At 40.8% G+C, this 18,977-nt stretch overlaps 4 protein-coding genes across 5 annotated transcripts; 3 read left to right on the top strand and 1 right to left on the bottom strand.

Moving 5' to 3' along the window:
- Nucleotides 1-763: 763 nt before the first annotated feature.
- On the bottom strand, nucleotides 764-6,547 carry LOC120720074 (histone-lysine N-methyltransferase SETD5-like). Of its 2 annotated transcripts, none has more exons than XM_040009726.1 (9): nucleotides 5,985-6,547; nucleotides 5,162-5,287; nucleotides 4,916-5,078; nucleotides 4,604-4,796; nucleotides 3,219-3,308; nucleotides 2,267-2,338; nucleotides 2,009-2,098; nucleotides 1,053-1,124; nucleotides 764-884 (listed from the first exon to the last, which is right to left on the bottom strand). In XM_040009726.1, the coding sequence occupies exons 2-9, from the start codon at nucleotides 5,262-5,264 to the stop codon at nucleotides 765-767; spliced, it is 903 nt and encodes a 300-aa protein (XP_039865660.1). In that variant the 5' UTR covers nucleotides 5,265-5,287; nucleotides 5,985-6,547; the 3' UTR covers nucleotide 764. The 2 variants fall into 2 exon arrangements, with proteins under 2 accessions (XP_039865660.1, XP_039865655.1); XM_040009721.1 differs by having other exon boundaries at nucleotides 5,162-5,270.
- Nucleotides 6,548-7,169: 622 nt separating this feature from the next.
- LOC120720089 (odorant receptor 131-2-like) lies at nucleotides 7,170-10,040 on the top strand. The gene has a single exon (XM_040009734.1). The coding sequence runs from the start codon at nucleotides 7,466-7,468 to the stop codon at nucleotides 8,366-8,368; it is 903 nt and encodes a 300-aa protein (XP_039865668.1). The 5' UTR covers nucleotides 7,170-7,465; the 3' UTR covers nucleotides 8,369-10,040.
- A 682-nt stretch (nucleotides 10,041-10,722) lies between these two features.
- LOC120714419 (odorant receptor 131-2-like) lies at nucleotides 10,723-14,085 on the top strand. Its single transcript, XM_040000626.1, has 3 exons — nucleotides 10,723-10,936; nucleotides 11,536-11,674; nucleotides 11,946-14,085. The coding sequence occupies exons 1-3, from the start codon at nucleotides 10,749-10,751 to the stop codon at nucleotides 12,387-12,389; spliced, it is 771 nt and encodes a 256-aa protein (XP_039856560.1). The 5' UTR covers nucleotides 10,723-10,748; the 3' UTR covers nucleotides 12,390-14,085.
- A 1,936-nt stretch (nucleotides 14,086-16,021) lies between these two features.
- On the top strand, nucleotides 16,022-17,305 carry LOC120714412 (olfactory receptor 4N5-like). The gene is made up of 2 exons (XM_040000613.1): nucleotides 16,022-16,690; nucleotides 16,973-17,305. Exons 1-2 carry the CDS (start codon nucleotides 16,584-16,586, stop codon nucleotides 17,277-17,279), a joined length of 414 nt encoding a protein of 137 aa, XP_039856547.1. The 5' UTR covers nucleotides 16,022-16,583; the 3' UTR covers nucleotides 17,280-17,305.
- Nucleotides 17,306-18,977: the final 1,672 nt, after the last annotated feature.

The following is an 18,977-nucleotide window of genomic DNA, read 5'->3' as shown; positions in this document are numbered from 1 at the left end:
GCCACTCAAGAAATGTTTTTACTTCTGAACAAAAAAGACTGGCTTACAATAATTACAACTGGTTCATTTGGCAATACTCCTTCCTCTTCCACTTACCTTATTCAGGATTGTGGGGGTAGCAGGTTTTGGGCGGGGCTTTACCAACGCTACCATAGGGCAGTACAACCTGGACAGATCACCATCTAACATGGAAGGACAAGCATTTGCATTCACACCAAAGGGCAGTTTGAATCAACCAGTTTAACCTAACCCCATAAGCTACATCTTTGGACTGTGGGAAGAAGCCAGAAGTACACAGCCAGAGAGAACCCATGCACTACAGCAGTAAAAAAGTGCCTAAAACAAGTTAAGAAGTTGTATAGTACTATCCATCTTAATGTTCAAGCCTGAGTTTCAAACCATTTCAACATAGAAACAAAGCACATGTAGTCAGTTCTGCATGCTGTAGGTCAAACTGTCAGAAAATACAAGAAGACCCCTCCTAAAACCAGAGTGATGTCACCATGAAGCAAACTTTGACGCAGTCCCCCAATAACAGTGTGGTCCTCCTAAGTCACATTTGGGTGGTTAACACACACACACACACACACACACACACACACACACACACACACACACACACTCAGATGTTATCCAGACTTGCACTTTGAAACAATGAAAAGGACCTACAAGCCACGGTCCATGTAAATCACATCTCACCCAGGTGACTGCCAAACACACACACACAGCATCCATAAAGAATGATGATAGATTAAATTATTAGTTCATTTAGTGGTACACTGGATTATATTTACCCTTTCAGGCTCTGGATGTTTCAGGTCCAGATCATTGTTTGGTTGCGGCTTTAGGCAGCTCACAGTCTTCTGAATCTGGCTGGTCTCAGTCTTCGTGTGTAACAGATAGAAAATGAAGACAAAAGAACAGTAATCTGACAGTTACTAAAAATGCATCACTCAAGAGGATGAATAAACCATTTCACTATCGGCAAATAGCGTAAGGTACACATCGTGCATGAGAAACATTCATTAAAATCTGTCCTAGGTCAATGTTACCTCTTCAAAATCTTGCACTGAAGAAGAATGCATGGCTTCTGAGCCTTGCTGAGGCATTTCTTCATCAAGATCCTGCAACAAAGAAAAGATGGCACAAAGATTAGACCAAGTGCTCTTCTTGCAACTGTACTGGGCAGGCCTGTGCTTCTGTTTTTAATTTGCATGTGTGTGTGTGTGTGTGTGTGTGGGGGGGGGGGGGGGGCTTTCCACTCAAGAAATGTTTTCTTCTGACAAAAATACTGGCTACAATAATTAACAACTGATTCCTTTGCAATCATCCATCCTCTTCCACTTATCCTTATCAGGATTGTGGGGTAGCAGGTTTGGGGCCTATACCAGCTACCATAGGGCAGTACAACCTGGACAGATCACCAGTCTAACATGGAAGGACAAGCATTTGCATTCACACCAAAGGGCAGTTTTGAATCACCAGTTAACCTAACCCCATAAGCTACATCTTTGGACTGTGGGAAGAAGCCAGAGTACACAGCCAGAGACAACCCATGCACTACAGCAGTAAAAAAGTGCCTAAAACAAGTTAAGAAGTTGTATAGTACTATCCATCTTAATGTTCAAGCCTGAGTTTCAAAAAATTTCAACATAGAAACAAAGCACATGTAGTCAGTTCTGCATGCTGTAGGTCAAACTGTCAAGAAATACGAGAAGACCCCTCCTAAAACCAGAGTGATGTCACCATGAAGCAAACTTTGACGGAGTCTCCCAATAACAGTGTGGTCCTCCTAAGTCACATTTGGGTGGTTAACACACACACACACACACACACTCAGATGTTATCCAGACTTGCACTTTGAAACAATGAAAAGGACCTACAAGCCACGGTCCATGTAAATCACATCTCACCCAGGTGACTGCCAAACACACACACACAGCATCCATAAAGAATGATGATAGATTAAATTATTAGTTCATTTAGTGGTACACTGGATTATATTTACCCTTTCAGGCTCTGGATGTTTCAGGTCCAGATCATTGTTTGGTTGCGGCTTTAGGCAGCTCACAGTCTTCTGAATCTGGCTGGTCTCAGTCTTCGTGTGTAACAGATAGAAAATGAAGACAAAAGAACAGTAATCTGACAGTTACTAAAAATGCATCACTCAAGAGGATGAATAAACCATTTCACTATCGGCAAATAGCGTAAGGTACACATCGTGCATGAGAAACATTCATTAAAATCTGTCCTAAGTCAATGTTACCTCTTCAAAATCTTGCACTGAAGAAGAATGCATGGCTTCTGAGCCTTGCTGAGGCATTTCTTCATCAAGATCCTGCAACAAAGAAAAGATGGCACAAAGATTAGACCAAGTGCTCTTCTTGCAACTGTACTGGGCAGGCCTGTGCTTCTGTTTTTAATTTGCATGTGTGTGTGTGTGTGTGTGGGGGGGGGGGGGGGGGGGGCTTTCCACTCAAGAAATGTTTTCTTCTGAAAAAAATACTGGCTACAATAATTAACAACTGATTCCTTTGCAATCATCCATCCTCTTCCACTTATCCTTATCAGGATTGTGGGGTAGCAGGTTTGGGGCCTATACCAGCTACCATAGGGCAGTACAACCTGGACAGATCACCAGTCTAACATGGAAGGACAAGCATTTGCATTCACACCAAAGGGCAGTTTTGAATCACCAGTTAACCTAACCCCATAAGCTACATCTTTGGACTGTGGGAAGAAGCCAGAGTACACAGCCAGAGACAACCCATGCACTACAGCAGTAAAAAAGTGCCTAAAACAAGTTAAGAAGTTGTATAGTACTATCCATCTTAATGTTCAAGCCTGAGTTTCAAAAAATTTCAACATAGAAACAAAGCACATGTAGTCAGTTCTGCATGCTGTAGGTCAAACTGTCAGAAAATACAAGAAGACCCCTCCTAAAACCAGAGTGATGTCACCATGAAGCAAACTTTGACGGAGTCTCCCAATAACAGTGTGGTCCTCCTAAGTCACATTTGGGTGGTTAACACACACACACACACACTCAGATGTTATCCAGACTTGCACTTTGAAACAATGAAAAGGACCTACAAGCCACGGTCCATGTAAATCACATCTCACCCAGGTGACTGCCAAACACACACACACAGCATCCATAAAGAATGATGATAGATTAAATTATTAGTTCATTAAGTGGTACACTGGATTATATTTACCCTTTCAGGCTCTGGATGTTTCAGGTCCAGATCATTGTTTGGTTGCGGCTTTAGGCAGCTCACAGTCTTCTGAATCTGGCTGGTCTCAGTCTTCGTGTGTAACAGATAGAAAATGAATATACAGTGCATTTTTGAAGAGGCTTTTGAAACATTAAATAAACTGTATGAAAAAGATAAGTTTCAAGCTAATGTCTTTAAAATATTCACTTATGTATAGAGAATTTAAGGCCCTATGATTAAGAGACAAATAGTCAGTGTGATTTCTTTATTTTTTAAGCCATTGCTAAAGGAGTAAAACAATCACCTGTAGCAGCAACGAACTGTCACTAGGGCCTATTTATCTTCGAGGGACAAAATTTAAAATTAATCTAACTAAAGAGGCTACACAGCAAAATCTCCAGTGTTAAATTAACACTAGAGAGTGTCTATATGGGTCCACACAACACTGTTGAGTGTTAAATTAACACTTTTGACAGTGTTATATGTTTAAAAGTAACCTAGTCAGTTTTGAAGATTAACAGTGGCTATTCCAGTTTTCTAACACTGGAATATTTCTAACATTTTGAGTTATTTTCCAGTGTTAGAAAATCAGCACTGCTCAGTGTTAGCCATTGTTAATCTTCAAAACTGACTAGGTTACTTTTAATCATATAACACTGTCAAAAGTGTTAATTTAACACTCACCAGTGTTGTATTTAACACTCAGAGGTGTGGACCCTTATAGACACTCTCCAGTGTTAATTTAACACTGGAGATTTTGCTGTGTAGAATCACATTAAACATCAATCACTGTTAAAATTTAGAAACCGAAAGCCATTTTTTATTTCTGCATACCTGCTTTTAGAGGGCTTTGATGTGGCAGCCATCACAATTGCCTGTTTTCCATTAGTACCTACCCCTGTTTTTCCAGTAGGTTATAGTACCATGTAGTTTTTCAGTAACTACTGCACCAAGGTTCCAAGTGATCCAAAGTGATCAGAAAATTTGACATAGACAGACTGAATGCCACCAGGTGGCTGGTCAATGGTGTCACTCGATAAGTTATGAGTGCGCCTCCTTCGTGAAAATCCAAGCCATCATTTTTGAAACTCTGAAATGTTTGAAATGGCGACCAAAATTAACAGCGTGATCCCTGAATTGAACACTAAAGTATAGACTGAGCAGCAGGCATTTTGTCACCTTGACGTCCATGCTTGCTGTGGCATTTATATCACTGGATGCTCGGCTGCATTGCTATAGTGACCCCAGGCACAGTAGGTGATACTCAATTTCAGTGAACAACTAGATGCCCTAAGTCACTTTAAGCCAATTTGAGTAGGTACAAATGTAAAAATGGCTTACGGTATGCAATTTATCAGTTCCAAAAAGTACAATTGTAGAAATACCTTGCATCTCCAGGGCCAATCCGAGTCACCATAATTATAGTCTATTTCTTCGCCTGGACTTATGTCTCTGCTTGCAAATAAGCATAGATGGGGCTTTCCATTGATGTCTAATATTTTCATCTTAACACTTGGACTGATGTGGTTGTCGTTGACAAGTCTGCCTAATGACCCATCTTCTTGAGATGCATCCACACTGTGGGGTTAGGCAAAAAAGTATTAGCTTAACTAGTTTTTGTTAGGAAGCTTTTTTTTCATAAATCAAAAGCAATGTGTAATTTAATCTTAATCAAACTACACTGATATAATACGCACCACCAGAGTTTTCCATCAAACTTGAATTCAAACATGAACACCTTCAGGCTGTCATGATAAACTCTGTGTCTCCGCTCACATTCTTCTTTTGTTATGAGTTTACCTCTGTATTCCAAAAGAAAGTCTCCTTTTTGGAATGGAACAGTCGTGAAAATGCCCCGACCTGAATTGCAGAGGCATACCAAGTGAGTGACAAAAGACAAAGTGACAAACTCCAAATCTAATCCAAACTAAAGACCAACTTACCTTTGAAGGCATTTATGTAGTGGATATCAAGTCCCAGTTTGTCCCTTCCAGCAGAAACATGACAGACTGCATCCTCCCGTGGAGGAATGCGTCTCCTTCGCATGTTCTCCTGTACGTTTTGATTGGCTGTATTACCAAAGCATATAAAGTATTACGATTATCGTCATCATTGTCATCATCATCATCAGTAGTAGCAGAACTAGCAGTAGTGTAGTTTACAGCATAAACACAGCTGACTTATTCATAGTCCTAATTTATGCCTTCTTTTAAAATGTTAAAGGCCTAGTACTCAAAATGGCGACATGTGACATTTCTGTAATGGCGACTGCAGAGAGTGATACAAGTACTGAGAAAGCTTAGGCATCAAAACTGTAAGAAGTTTTTTCTTCAGGCATATAAATAAATACACGACTAAATACACTTATACCCTTGCTTTTATTTTAGGGCTGTCAGCAGAATGGACAGACATTGGACAAACTGCCCAAAATTAGCTAACAGCGACATCAGGGATTTTGACTCCGACTGCGCTGGTTTAATTGTTAATCGCGTTAGTCGCGATGTCGGCATTAACACGTTTAAGCCACAATAATGCTTTAACACCGAGTAAATCCTAACACGGGTTAGCCCGCTTTATCACGTTGACGCGGTTAGTCGTCAGCCCTATTTTATTTACTCAATGACAAACGCTGGGGCCGTTTTACTTCTTCAAAGACTCACTAACAGTCCATAAAGCATAAATTAAACCAGTTTAATATAGGCCTGTGCACCTATAATTTCATATAGTATTAAAGTCATGGTGCATTTTACATTAAAAAAGGCTTACCTTTGTGTTTTTAATCCGTCTTCGTATTGCCGTCGACATACACTTGTTAAAGGGCACGCGCGCGAAAGTTGTGGCGCCGTTTCCTGTAGGTACCGCCTATATATATAGCCTACCAATCACAATGACTTCCGGCCGTGTGTATTGAAAATGTGTATTAAATTGCAGTACCTACACACATCCACTCTAACTCGAAACGTCGCTGTGCAATACACTGGAATACACAAAAATCAGGTGAGGGGTATAGGTGGACTTTTAAGAAAATCAGAAAATCTTTTAATTATAGTTTAATAAATGAATTTACACTACAGTTTAAGCAAATACAGGTCAAAAGATAAATAATGACCTCATAAGAAGTAGAAAAAATTATTGTTTAGACACTTAAAAATGCATTTACAAGTCATGTTTTAGGGGGACACATGAATACACAGCAAAAAGTCAAAATGTCCCCGGAGCCCAGGTACAGCGCAGGCCAAATGTCAATCCATACCACATAGACGCACTCACACACACACACACACACACACACACACACACACACACACACACACACACACACACACACACACACAGAGCAGCTTATTTGTCACATATTATTATTTATCCTGTCATTTATAATTATTAATCCAAAACATGTTATTAATATGATATTTTGGTTTACTGGCCCTGCAGCGCCCACAGAACATACACGTCACACACATGTATGAACTGATAAATGTTTGTTTAGTGCATACTTACAGGAAATTACACAAAACAATTTAAAGATGTCATTATAAGGTCAACACATAGAGAAAAACAGTGACAAAAAAAATAAGAAGAAAGTACCAAAACACACGTACAAAGCATGTTTGAAATATAGATATAGGAGAGATTTTGATATTTGATCTTGCTGTTTCAAGAGTGTGTGCTTCACTGCACTCCAATAAGACACTGAAGGCATTTTGTACTAACAACAGCAGCAAAGACAAAGCTGACCGTGAGTGACATCAGGCACCTGTAAAGGTTTTTTTTTTTCCATTCACTCCATATTTGATGATAAGGCCGGTATTATTTCTGCTGCTGAGTGAGAGATACAAAAATTTGGAGGGTTGTAAAAGTTTCTTATTGTTATTCGTCCTTAAGGTGTCTAAAAACAGAGGACGTTTTATTTTTATGGAATTTAGAAAAAAAGAGTACATGAAACCGCAGCTAATAAAACTGTTTTTGAGGCAGTATTTCCCCCAAACTCTACTTACGCCCGTCACTCTTTTCTTTTTAGTCCATGGAGAAACAAAACTCTACAATAGTCTGAACAAAATCTCTATTGCTGTTGAGCACAGAGTCATTCTGCTTCCTCTCAGCTGCCTCTCTATAGAGGTCGCTGTGACTCTGTTCGTTGGGTAAACTTTTGTCCACAGCTGTGATTTAAAGCTGGAGTTCACGATTAATGTGCATGTCTGGAAATTTGCAGTGAGGTTTGAATGCATCAGATGCAGAAGTGATTCATGTGCCTCTACACCAAACTCACCGAGGAGTGTCACACAGAAGTATCACAGCACAGGACATTTCACTCCTTCTGTTTCCTCCTTCAGACCTTTCATGACGACCCTCGTTACATCCTCTTCATCCACATGGTGATCAACGATGCCATCCAGCTGACTGTCACCATCATGCTTTTCATCCTCAGCTACATCTTCTACAAGATTAACGTCGCCTTCTGCTGCTTCTTCATCCTGGTGGCAGTCTTCACCACCAGAAACACCCCTGTCAACTTAGCTGCCATGGCCATCGAGCGCTACATAGCCATATGCGAACCTCTGCGGTATACCCAAATCTGCACCGTGAGGAGGACCTACATCGTCATCGGGATGATTTGGTTTATCTGTGTGGCTCCTGATATTACAGATCTGTTTGTAACACTTGCAACCGAGTCTCTGAGCTTCTTTCATGAGTCGGTGTTCTGCTTACGCCAGAATGTGTTCAAAGACCCGATCCTGGCGTACAAAAGGCAAGCCGTTGATATCATCTACTTCTCCTGTGTGTTTCTGATTCTGGTCGTCACCTATTTGAGGATCCTGTTTGCAGCCAGAGCCCTCTCCACAGATAAGACATCAGCCCAGAAAGCCAGGAACACCATCCTCCTCCACGGGGCCCAGCTGGCTATGTGCATGCTCTCCTACGTCTCTCCTAGCGTGGAGGTGGTCCTGCACATCATCTTCCCAGGTCGGATCCTCGAAATCAGATTTGCAAACTACCTGATCGTCTACATCCTGCCCCGTTTTCTGAGTCCAATCATCTACGGTGTCAGAGACAAGAAGTTCAGGGAGTACCTCAGGATGTACTTTCTGAGCAACAGATGCAGAAACAAAGTGAAGAAAGTAACGCCCGAGGACAAAGACCACTTATAGAGACTTGTATAGTGCTTGAAGAAAACCTTTAATTTGCAATGTTTTAATGTGAAAAATAAATACATAAAAATGTATTTTATGTTGACAATCCTGGCAAGTGCAAATATCTAATTTCATGTGGTCTGAATGTGTGAATGTCTCAGAGATTAAGGAGAAAACAAACAGTTCAAAAGAGCGAATGCTTATTGGGGAGGCCACGTCCCAACAAATTAAATCAGGGATAAAAAAAACTCATTTGTGTGGGAGAATAAAGGACAGATTACCCAAGACCATAAAAAATGTTTTTATGGTTTGATATGAAGCACTGACTTTTTCTGTGTTAGCAACAGTTCAGACTCTTTTCTGTTTTTTCAGCTGCAGTTTGGACTCCAGTACAGACGCCTTAAAGAGGTCAGCACATTTCTTTTTATGCTACACTTTTTGTAAGAGTTGTGTTCACTTTCATTAAGCCAAACCATTTTAAAATGTGGCACCGATCTTCAGTGACAGAGATAAACTCCAAACCCAGCATGCAGAGGAAGCACATAGACTAATTTATCCTTCAGGATACTGTGGACACTGTGGACACTGCTACACCGAGCAGCACCTCTCCCACATGTACAGTCTCAATGGAAAAAAGCTCCACCTTGTGGCAAAATCTATTCTCTGCTGTAAAACCTACTGAATGAAAACATTCTGAGTTTATTGATGTCTCGGTTTATATTTATTTTACAGAGAAAGGCTGCGTAACATGTTGAAGTCTGTGTTTCTCGCAGCAGGTTTCCTGGGGTCATCCTGGTGTACTAACTAATGTTGCTGATTATATTTCTAACACAAATCCAGCTCACCACCGTCTCACGGACTAAAACTGCAGAATGGGACACTGAATGAAATCAAATGCAGCCTGAAGGAAAAGCAAGATAAAAACCATCTGATAAAACCTTTAAAAAAAGTTTCAGCTGACCTCAAAATCTGCTTTTTTAATACAAAAAATAATTTTACCCTCATATTACAAAAATTAAAATTAGAGCTACGTGCTTTTGAAGTCACATCATTTTTGACTCCTCATCACAGGAGATATCAAAATGAATGAAAGTATAATACTGAGTCAATTATTCTAAAACCAAAATCTTATTTTTGTTGAGCAACAATTTATATGTATCCCACTTTGAGCATTAATGTCATAGAATATATCCAGATAAACCCACTTCATGACTATGATGAGGAATACAAAAACAAGCTTTGGTACTCTGGATGTTTTATTTGGGGGTTTTTATCATTAATATCTGGAGAAAAGTTCAAAATGTTAATTTTCAGTGAAGCTTTTAAGGGTTGTATCATGATGTAGGTTAAATGATCGAAATGAAAGGTCTGAATTTAATCTGCATTTGGACCCAGACTTGTCTTTCAGACATGATTTCTTTTTGTGACAAAATAATTTCCAGCATTTCCATCTTGGTGTGGTTTTTCCTGACTTTATGGTCTTCAGCAGCTTTGGACATGGATATAATGTCTTTACATTAAACACAGCAACATGTTGTAAATGCCTGGCTGCATGACAACAGTGGTGTCCTGTGGTTTGCACCACTCAAAGCTCCAGTTTTGAAATTAGTAATCTGACATCATCCTGTAGAGGACGGATCATATTTAGGGGGCTTATCAGAGCCAGCAGGCCCAGTCAGGGAGTCAGCAGGTGAGAGGCTCTGACGTCTGTCTGTTTGATGTCTTTGCACATCGCTCTGTGATTGCCATCTCTTTCTATCAAAGCTTCAGGATACATTAATGCAATATTTAAAATATGAATACTTCCTATTTTGTTGGTTTGTAAAGGCTGAAAGTTGTAAAAAGGCTTTTCTTCTGTTCATTTGTATATTTTCTCTGATGATATTAACATATAAAATGTGAATGTTGATGTATGAGCAGTGAAACAGAATGATTTTTAAATCTAATCATCTCTCTTTTCTCAGTGTGTGTATATGAACATAGTTTATGTTGTGTTTGAGTTACTCACAAAAACAATGTTCCTGCACTCCTAAATGTTTTGTTTGTTTTTTAGAAGAGAGAACAGATTAGAAATGACCTCTGACCTTACTGTAAAGAGCAGATCTGAGCACAGGTGTGTGAAGGCTAACATGTTATTATAGAGTTGCCTTTTTCACTATAATACTTGTGCTAATAATAATAATAATAATAATAATAATAATAATATAAAACATATCCATACAATGTACTTTTACATATTCCAGAAATGTGTCTTTTTTTTTTTTACTATTGATCATTTATCATTTATCATTAATTAAAGATGCAGTGTGTAATTAATAACTGAAGAAGCTCATTAGTATAACTGTTGTATAATTGTAGGTTTTATTTCTTTGCTCCTTCAGACAGTGAGAAGGAGGAGATGCTGGTCATGAACTCCACCTCCACTGGGCCTCTGGACCCGCTGGTGTCAAACACCACCTCTGTCCAGACAGAAGGTGTTAAGGAGAGCTTCTCAAGCATTCTGACCAAGAACATAGTGGCCATGCTGGTGTGGCTGGTCCTCAGTATCATCAATGGCAGCATGGTGCACACCTTCCAACGACACAGGTACTCAGAGCCTCAGGGGTACACAAAAACGTATTAGAGGACAGCAAAACTCCCAAAGGTTACATTCTTCTGCCTTCTTCCGTATTAAAATGTTTTTATTAAGAAAAGATGCACATGAGAAGTCAGATGTTGGACACATTTAACCTTTGAGTCTCGAGTATAATGCTGCTTGAAAAGTCTGTTTGATATTATTTACTCTGGTATAAAAGTAATGTGGTGAATTCATATACAGGGACTCTTGCAAGCTCTACCGAGGAAGCACCCTCACCTCAAATGAGGTATTTTCAGCACTGAGAATACATCCAGAGGTGACCCTTTGAACTTGTGTCCAACGCACGAGTAAGGGCGAATTCAGTCAAGAGCGCTTATGTGAAAACAGCTTTAGACTTCGCTGCATTAGTCCAGTTTAATCTCCAGTTTAGCAATAAAAAGCCTAAACTGGTTTGAAAAGAGAAAAGGAAGAGACATTTCCTGGAAAATGTTCAAAAATAAGCAGATGAATCCAAAGTAGAAACACTTGCATGTGATGATATGGTGTACACACAAACATAAACCACAGCATCTCTCTCTCAGCTCTCAGCTCTTTGTTCTGACCCTAGTCTCTTCTACGAGAACCCGCGATACATCATGTTCATCTCCATGGTGATCAATGATGCTCTGCAGCTAACCCTGGTGACAGCTCTCTATGTGATCAGCTACATCTTCAGGAAGATCCATGCCTCTGTTTGCTGCCTTCTGGTAAATCACAGCAGCATCAGTCAAGCCCATCACATATGTTTTGCATGTCATGTCATCCTTCTATGGGATCCTGACTACAGACCATCTAACGTAAACAGAGGAAAGGAAAACTGTGCTGCATCTTCACAGGATCAGTATGAATACTGTTATTATTGATTTATAATCCACAACAGGTAGTAAAGAAGAATATAACTCTGTGATCTACAAATTAACTACTATACACCACTGTTAACCTTTGTGCTCTCCCTCCACCCTCCTCTCCCATCCTTAGATCATGACAGCGATCCTCACCACGCGCTCCACCCCTCTCATCCTGGCCGGCATGGCCGTGGAGCGCTACATCTCCATCTGTTTCCCTCTGCACTACAGCCAGATGTGTAACATCCCTCGCACTCTCCTCCTCATCTGCGTCATCGTCATCCTCACCATCACCCCGCCCATCACCGACCTCCTCATCACGATCGTCAAGGAGCCTCCGAGTTTCTTCCACACCAAGATTTTTTGTGACCACTCACTTCTTTTTCGTGACCAGTCCATTTACTACAAGAACTGTGTGTTTGACGGGACTTACCTCTCCTTTGTGGCCCTTGCGCTGCTCTACACCTACTGTAAGATCATGCTGACAGCGCAGGCTGTGTCAACAAGCCTCGTCTCTGTGAAGAGAGCCAGGAACACCGTGCTGCTTCACGGGGTGCAGGTGGGTGTCACACCATGAAAAAGCATTTATGAATCGACACCATTCACCAAACATTATCATCTGCCTTTATCACTAGTTCCCCCTTAAATGTTCAAAGATGGTGTGATGAAGAGCAAAGAGATTTTTAAACCGTTTACTTAATTCTATCTTGAATTTAAAAGAAAATTCCCAAAACAACAAACAAGTAGGAGGTGGAGACAGAGTGTGGAAGGTGCCATTTTTAAAAAACTGAGACTGTTGTATAATTGCTCCAATTATCAGGGTACTGCTCAGTTTACTGGGGACATTTTGTTTCTGGCTGATGGGAAGGAGGCACTGCCCTTAAATCCATGAGGAGCAATGCAGATTTCAAACAGGCCATGGAACAGTAGAGCTGATCTTCACCTTTGTGGGACTTTTGGAGGCATCGTGGGAGTTTGACCGTCCAGTCTACATTTTTTTGAAGATTTGGAGAAGGGTTACAGCAGAGTTCCCCAGAGCCACCAGTCTGATGTACTGCGAAAATTCATCGGTCTGAGAACCTGATTTTATTCATGAGTGATGGGAAGGTGGAGAGTGAGTGGACTGGAACAGCATCAGCAGCAATGTGGGCATTGGAACAGATTTTGATTTATTAGTCCATCTACATTATAACCCTCAGCTATGGCAATGAAATCTGAGTAAGGTCATGAATACAAGCAGCTGAAATGAGTTTGCTTCATATGGGTGCATGGGCTTAGCCTTAGAGATAGAGTGAGGAGCTTAAAGATCTGGAAGGATGTTGGAGTAGAGCTGCTGCTCCTCCATGTTGCATGCTCTTTACTGTAAGGTCAGTTGATGTGGTTCAGGCAGTTGGCCTCCTGGGAATCTGAACTGGAACACCATGTCTTGGCTGTCCTGGAAACACCTTCCAGCTGGAGCTGGAACGTGTGGCTGTGGAGAAAAATCTGGAAGACCTGACTTTGCCCGCTGCCGATGCAACCAGCAACCTACAACCTACAAAGAAGCCAGTTTTGCCTCTTTGTCCTTTTTTTCCCTATTGTTACTTTTACCACATCCCCTGAACAGTTAAAGGAACATATATCTGAAAATATCTGAGTCCAGAGGCATAAATCAGCTTTATCTACACTCTGTTTTTGTTTCAGCTGCTGCTGTGCATGCTCGCCTTTGTGGTTCCCTCCCTTCAGGCGGCTCTGATCTCTCTCTTCCCTCAGCTGAGCCTGGAGATTCGATACATCTTCTTCCTGCTTGTCTACATCATCCCTCGCTTCCTGAGCCCCATGATCTATGGCTTTCGTGATGAGCAGTTCAGGAAGTACTGGACCCGATACCTATCCTGTCACGAACACAGCGTGACTCTGCTCAGGCTGGCATCACAGAAAATGAACCCTCAGGTGAAACGATCAGGGAACCTCAGCTCAACCTGACCACAGTCTGCTGCACACAAACAGCCCACTGTGTGATCATTGTTTCACCTGTTTGTCATGCATTCATGGATGGATAGATTTAAATAACATCTATAATAATTAAAGCTCAAAGTGCATGGGCTGATGTGCAGATTAATACATTCCCAGTGAAATCTGTATTTTTTTGTCATCCATGTGTGTTTCTGAATCAAAGCGCGACCGAAACACTGTGAAATTTGTCTATAAAAACTTTTAAACAAATTATAAAGGTAGTTGTGATGTTTTATTCTTGTACAACTAATCCTGAATAAAATAATGCTTTAAGTATCTAAAAGGGCAATCATTTAAAAATATATATATGTAATTAACTGCAAAACCATTTTTATATGAATAAAGTTTATATAATTGTGTCAGAACACAAATCAACTGTCAGAGGTCAAAGCAAGAATACTTGTTTTGTTTTAAAGTGAGTGACCCTAAAATTAACCACAGTGATGTCAGCAGTACTGAGCAGATCAGCATCATTCCTAAAACACCAGGTATCAGCTGTTCCAGCCCTAAACCTAACCTTATCCCTAGCCTTAACCATAACCTTATTCCTGATCTTAACCAGGGCTTTAATGACGTTAAATAGCGTGTTTCTAAGCGATTTGAAGAAAAAGAGCGAACATGTGTAGATTCAGTCCAGACAGTTCTCATATTTCCTCATTTTTCCGAGGTCGTCATTTCGGAACGTGGTGGGTAGCCGGAAACTTAATATGTTGACGATTTGTCACCTAGCGTAAAATGTTACACTTTGGGAGTGAGAACGTGTTGAACACAACAAACACATAAACTGCAGGAGGTGCTTATACCTGCCCTAACCCTCACCAGCTGCAGTTAGTAATCTCTGTCTCTCTTCCACAGCATGTCTTTATCCTGTTTTCCTTCTCTCACCTCAACCGGTCACAGCAGATGGCCCCGCCCCTCCCTGAGTCTTGTTCTTTTGGAGCTTTTTTCCTGTTAAAAGAGAGTTTTTCCTTCCCACTGTCGCCAAAGCGTTTGCTCACAGGGTGTGGGTTTTCTGAATTGTAAATACCTGATCATGCTGTTTGAATAAAACCTCATTTAGATCTCTCATAATATTCTTGCACAAGATTTCTGATAAACAAACTCTGTGTTCACAACTACACACAGTTTTCAAAACATAAATGATAATCCACCCTCTGGCCTGCAGCTCCCCACCTCTCCAGGATCATCTCACATCACTACGGCAGCGAAATCTATATAACCACACGTCTTCCTGTTCCTCTCACTTCTCACACGCAGCTGCACAGCCCGTTACATCAGCACAGGCCAGAACGGTGTCGTGTCGAAGTAAGTCGTTTTTGTTTAAAGACTTATGAGTAGGAAGAAGTGACTTACATCTGCTGTCTGCTGTCTTTTAATGCTGAAGTTTTGAATTTTTTTGTGAAAACATATGAATGGTGATCTTTTTCAGAATAATGAACAAATACCAACAAGTTTTTGGACTTTAGAGATGAAGTGGTGTTTATGGCAGGATATTTAAAAATTTTCGGGGCATCTGAAACTGCAGAGTGACTAAAAAGTGCTTATTACTCTTTTTGTTTCACTTATTTTCAGTCCAGTCCTTGAACCTAACGATTTCAGAGAAAGCTTTTGTTCTTTTCTTAAGCATCATGACACTGACCTATGAACTGTTCACGCATTATATAAAAAATCCTAACTCAAGTGATGAACCAGTGTTGTGTCTGTGCACAACAGACTTTAGACACTAGGACTTGAATGAAAATAGAAACATGAATCCAAATGTCACATTTGTCATCAGGATCTATGGAGGAGGTCAGCAGACGTGAGAGTCTGCAGCCATTTGTAAATCACAGCGGAGACGCTCTCATGGCTCTGAATTTTAACCAGTAGTGTTGGAAGATTTTTCAAAATTGATGAAATTATGAGGCAGAATAGTATTAATAATATAGTATTAATAATTAATCATATTAATCTGGAAATCAATAGCTTAATTTCTCCATAGAAGACAATGATCCCAAACACATGATAAATATTGACTTATACAGTCATAATGTACTTCCATTGTCTCATTGTTTTTTACATGTTTTGTTTTGGTGATATTTCAGCAAAATTCACCAAACTACATCTTATTAACATGTAACACAATGTTTGTTTTGAGTTTTCTTTTGTCTGTTTTTCTTAAAATGAAATTCTTCCTTTTGTCATTTCTTTTAGTTTCATTCAAATCATGATTCTTGTTCATGATTTGAAAAAGAATCATGAACAACAGAATCAAGTTTCTGCTAAAAACATGTTTTATTTGTCTCAGTGGTTGCAATGAGTGAAAAACACCACTTGAACCTTGTGCTATTTGTGGAGTTGTTTCTCTGAGTTTCATCTTTCGTTCTGTTTTAGGTGAGTTCGGTTTGTCGTGTCCGAGCAGGACGAGGTGTGACATGAACACAACCAAACGCCAGGACAGCTTCAATGACGCCTTCACAAAGAACTTTGTCTCCTTTGCTCTCGGCTTCATCATCAACTACATTAATGGGATGTTTGTCTATACCTATTTTAAGAGTGTTGTCTTCCGGCAAGACCCCAGGTGTATCATTTCCTTCTACAAGATTTCTATCACATCAATTTCAATAATAAATCAAAGAAAACTGAGAGCAGGATGAAGTTTGTTATTATAATTTGATATTTCTGCTACCTAACATTGGGACTGTTTTTTGCATCTGTTGCCTCGTTTTGCTCTTTGGTCCTCTCCTGTCCCGTCTCCTGCAGGTACGTGCTTTACATCCACCTGGTCATCAATGACATGATTATGCTGACAGTTACTGTGATGCTGCAGATCCTCACCTACACCGTCCCCCTGAGCTTTGCTCCCTGCTGTGTTATAATACTCATCTCAATGACAACCAACAAGTAAGTATCTGTGCGAGAGACAGTATAACAGTTTGTACATAGCCACTGACCATATTATTAGGTACACCTGAAAACTGTTAACATACATGAAGCGTGGGTGACAAAATATTCACTACGCTTTTAAATGAAATGCAGTATTCTGCTATTATTTGTTCAATTAAAGTGGACAGTCAATGTGCACTTTAAGACAGTCTGAGCTGTACTCAGACTGTAGGGAGAAAGAGCGAATCACAGACGTCATGAACAAATATAAACCTGTGTGTTCTAACTGTCTTCATGCAGGAACAGTCCTCTGAATCTGGCCGGCATGGCGGTTGAACGCTACATTGCTGTTTGCCGGCCTCTCCATCACTCTCAGCTCTGCACGGTGCAGCGAGCGTACGCTCTGATCGCACTGATCTGGGCTGTCTCCTTCATCCCCTCCATCTCAGATGTCATCATCCTCCTCCTCGTCCAGCCCCTCTCTGTCTTCATGAAGAACGTCATCTGTTACCCCTCCTTTTTGTACAACACACCGTACCATGAGACACAAAGTCTGGTCGTCCAGGTGACATGTTCGTTTTCTACGTTTATGGCTCAGTTTAAATGATTGGTGGATCAAATGAACTTGAATTCTCTCCCTCAGGTCCTCCTGTTTTCTTTTGTCTTCCTCACTTTGATCGTCACCTACATGAAGGTCCTCTATGCTGCTCGGGCAGTTTCTTCTTCTAACCAGGCCTCTGCCAAAAATGCTCACAACACTATCCTGCTGCATGGAGTCCAGCTCCTCATCTGCATGCTGTCATACATTTCTCCCTTGATCAACCTCATTTTAGTCACAGCCTGGCCCCATAAGAGGACCATAATCCCATTCACCACCTTTCTGTTCACCAACCTGCTTCCACGTCTGCTCAGTCCACTCATCTATGGTGCCAGAGACCAGAAGCTCAGCAGCCACTTCAGGGTTCACTTTGGCTGTAAAGGTTTTAAATCTAGAGGGAAGAGCAGGAAGCGCAGGGTGCCTGAGAAGCACTGACTCTAAACACACACTATACCTAAAAAAGTGTGGTTTGACCTGATTTATCCAGTGAGCACAGACGTTGATTTTGGTCTGAATCAGGTTTGTCCAACTCCAGGCCTCGAGGGCCGGGTCCTGCAGGTTTTAGATCTCACCCTGGGTCAACGCACCTGATTCAAATGATTAGCTCATTACCAGGCCTCTGGAGAACTTCAAGACATGTTGAGGAGGTGATTTAGCAATTTCAGTCAGCTGTGATGGATCAAGGACACATCTAAAACCTGCAGGACACCGGCCCTCGAGGCCTGGAGTCGGACACCTATGGTCTAAATGAAGCAAATTAATTGACATTATGCACATTTTTACGTAGGTGCAGTCAGAAGAGTTTGGGGCTAAAACTTACCTACAGGATAGATTTGTACATGTACCCTGTCAGGCACACAGCTCTGTCAGCTCTGGCTGCAAACGCAGAAGCCCCACTTGCTAATCAAACATTCTGATTAAGAGGGGCAGCCAATCAGAAGAAAGAAAGCGGGATGAGACAAATGATGAACTGAGTGTAGGGTAGGATTTGTTTTGAACTTTGAATCATGTGAAGTTGCTCAAGTAGAATCTGTGAATAACAGTGTGGTGATAGAAGCATTACAGCAGGTTAGGTGTTCCAGGTATCAGAGAAGATGACAGAATTTCTTATTGCACCGCACGTAAAATTCTGAAAAATGTTTATGAACAAAATAAAAAGAGAAGCAAAGACGTCCATCGACCCAGACTGAGCTGTAAAACTTCATCATGCACACTAGATGCACACTCACATCCTGGGCCTGGTTCTTTTGGAGCTTTTTTCCTGTTAAAAGAGAGTTTTTCCTTCCCACTGTCGCCAAAGCGTTTGCTCACAGGGTGTGGGTTTTCTGAATTGTAAATACCTGATCATGCTGTTTGAATAAAACCTCATTTAGATCTGTCATAATATTCTTGCACAAGATTTCTGATAAACAAACTCTGTGTTCACAACTACACACAGTTTTCAAAACATAAATGATAATCCACCCTCTGGCCTGCAGCTCCCCACCTCTCCAGGATCATCTCACATCACTACGGCAGCGAAATCTATATAACCACACGTCTTCCTGTTCCTCTCACTTCTCACACGCAGCTGCACAGCCCGTTACATCAGCACAGGCCAGAACGGTGTCGTGTCGAAGTAAGTCGTTTTTGCTTAAAGACTTAAGAGTAGGAAGAAGTGACTTACATCTGCTGTCTGCTGTCTTTTAATGCTGAAGTTTTGAATTT

Source organism: Simochromis diagramma, unplaced genomic scaffold (assembly GCF_900408965.1).
Source record: "Simochromis diagramma unplaced genomic scaffold, fSimDia1.1 OVJJ01000320.1, whole genome shotgun sequence".
In the NCBI taxonomy this organism is placed as follows: Eukaryota; Metazoa; Chordata; class Actinopteri; order Cichliformes; family Cichlidae; genus Simochromis; species Simochromis diagramma.
Note: the sequence above shows the minus strand (reverse complement) of the source record. Positions and strands in the feature narration are given on the sequence as shown.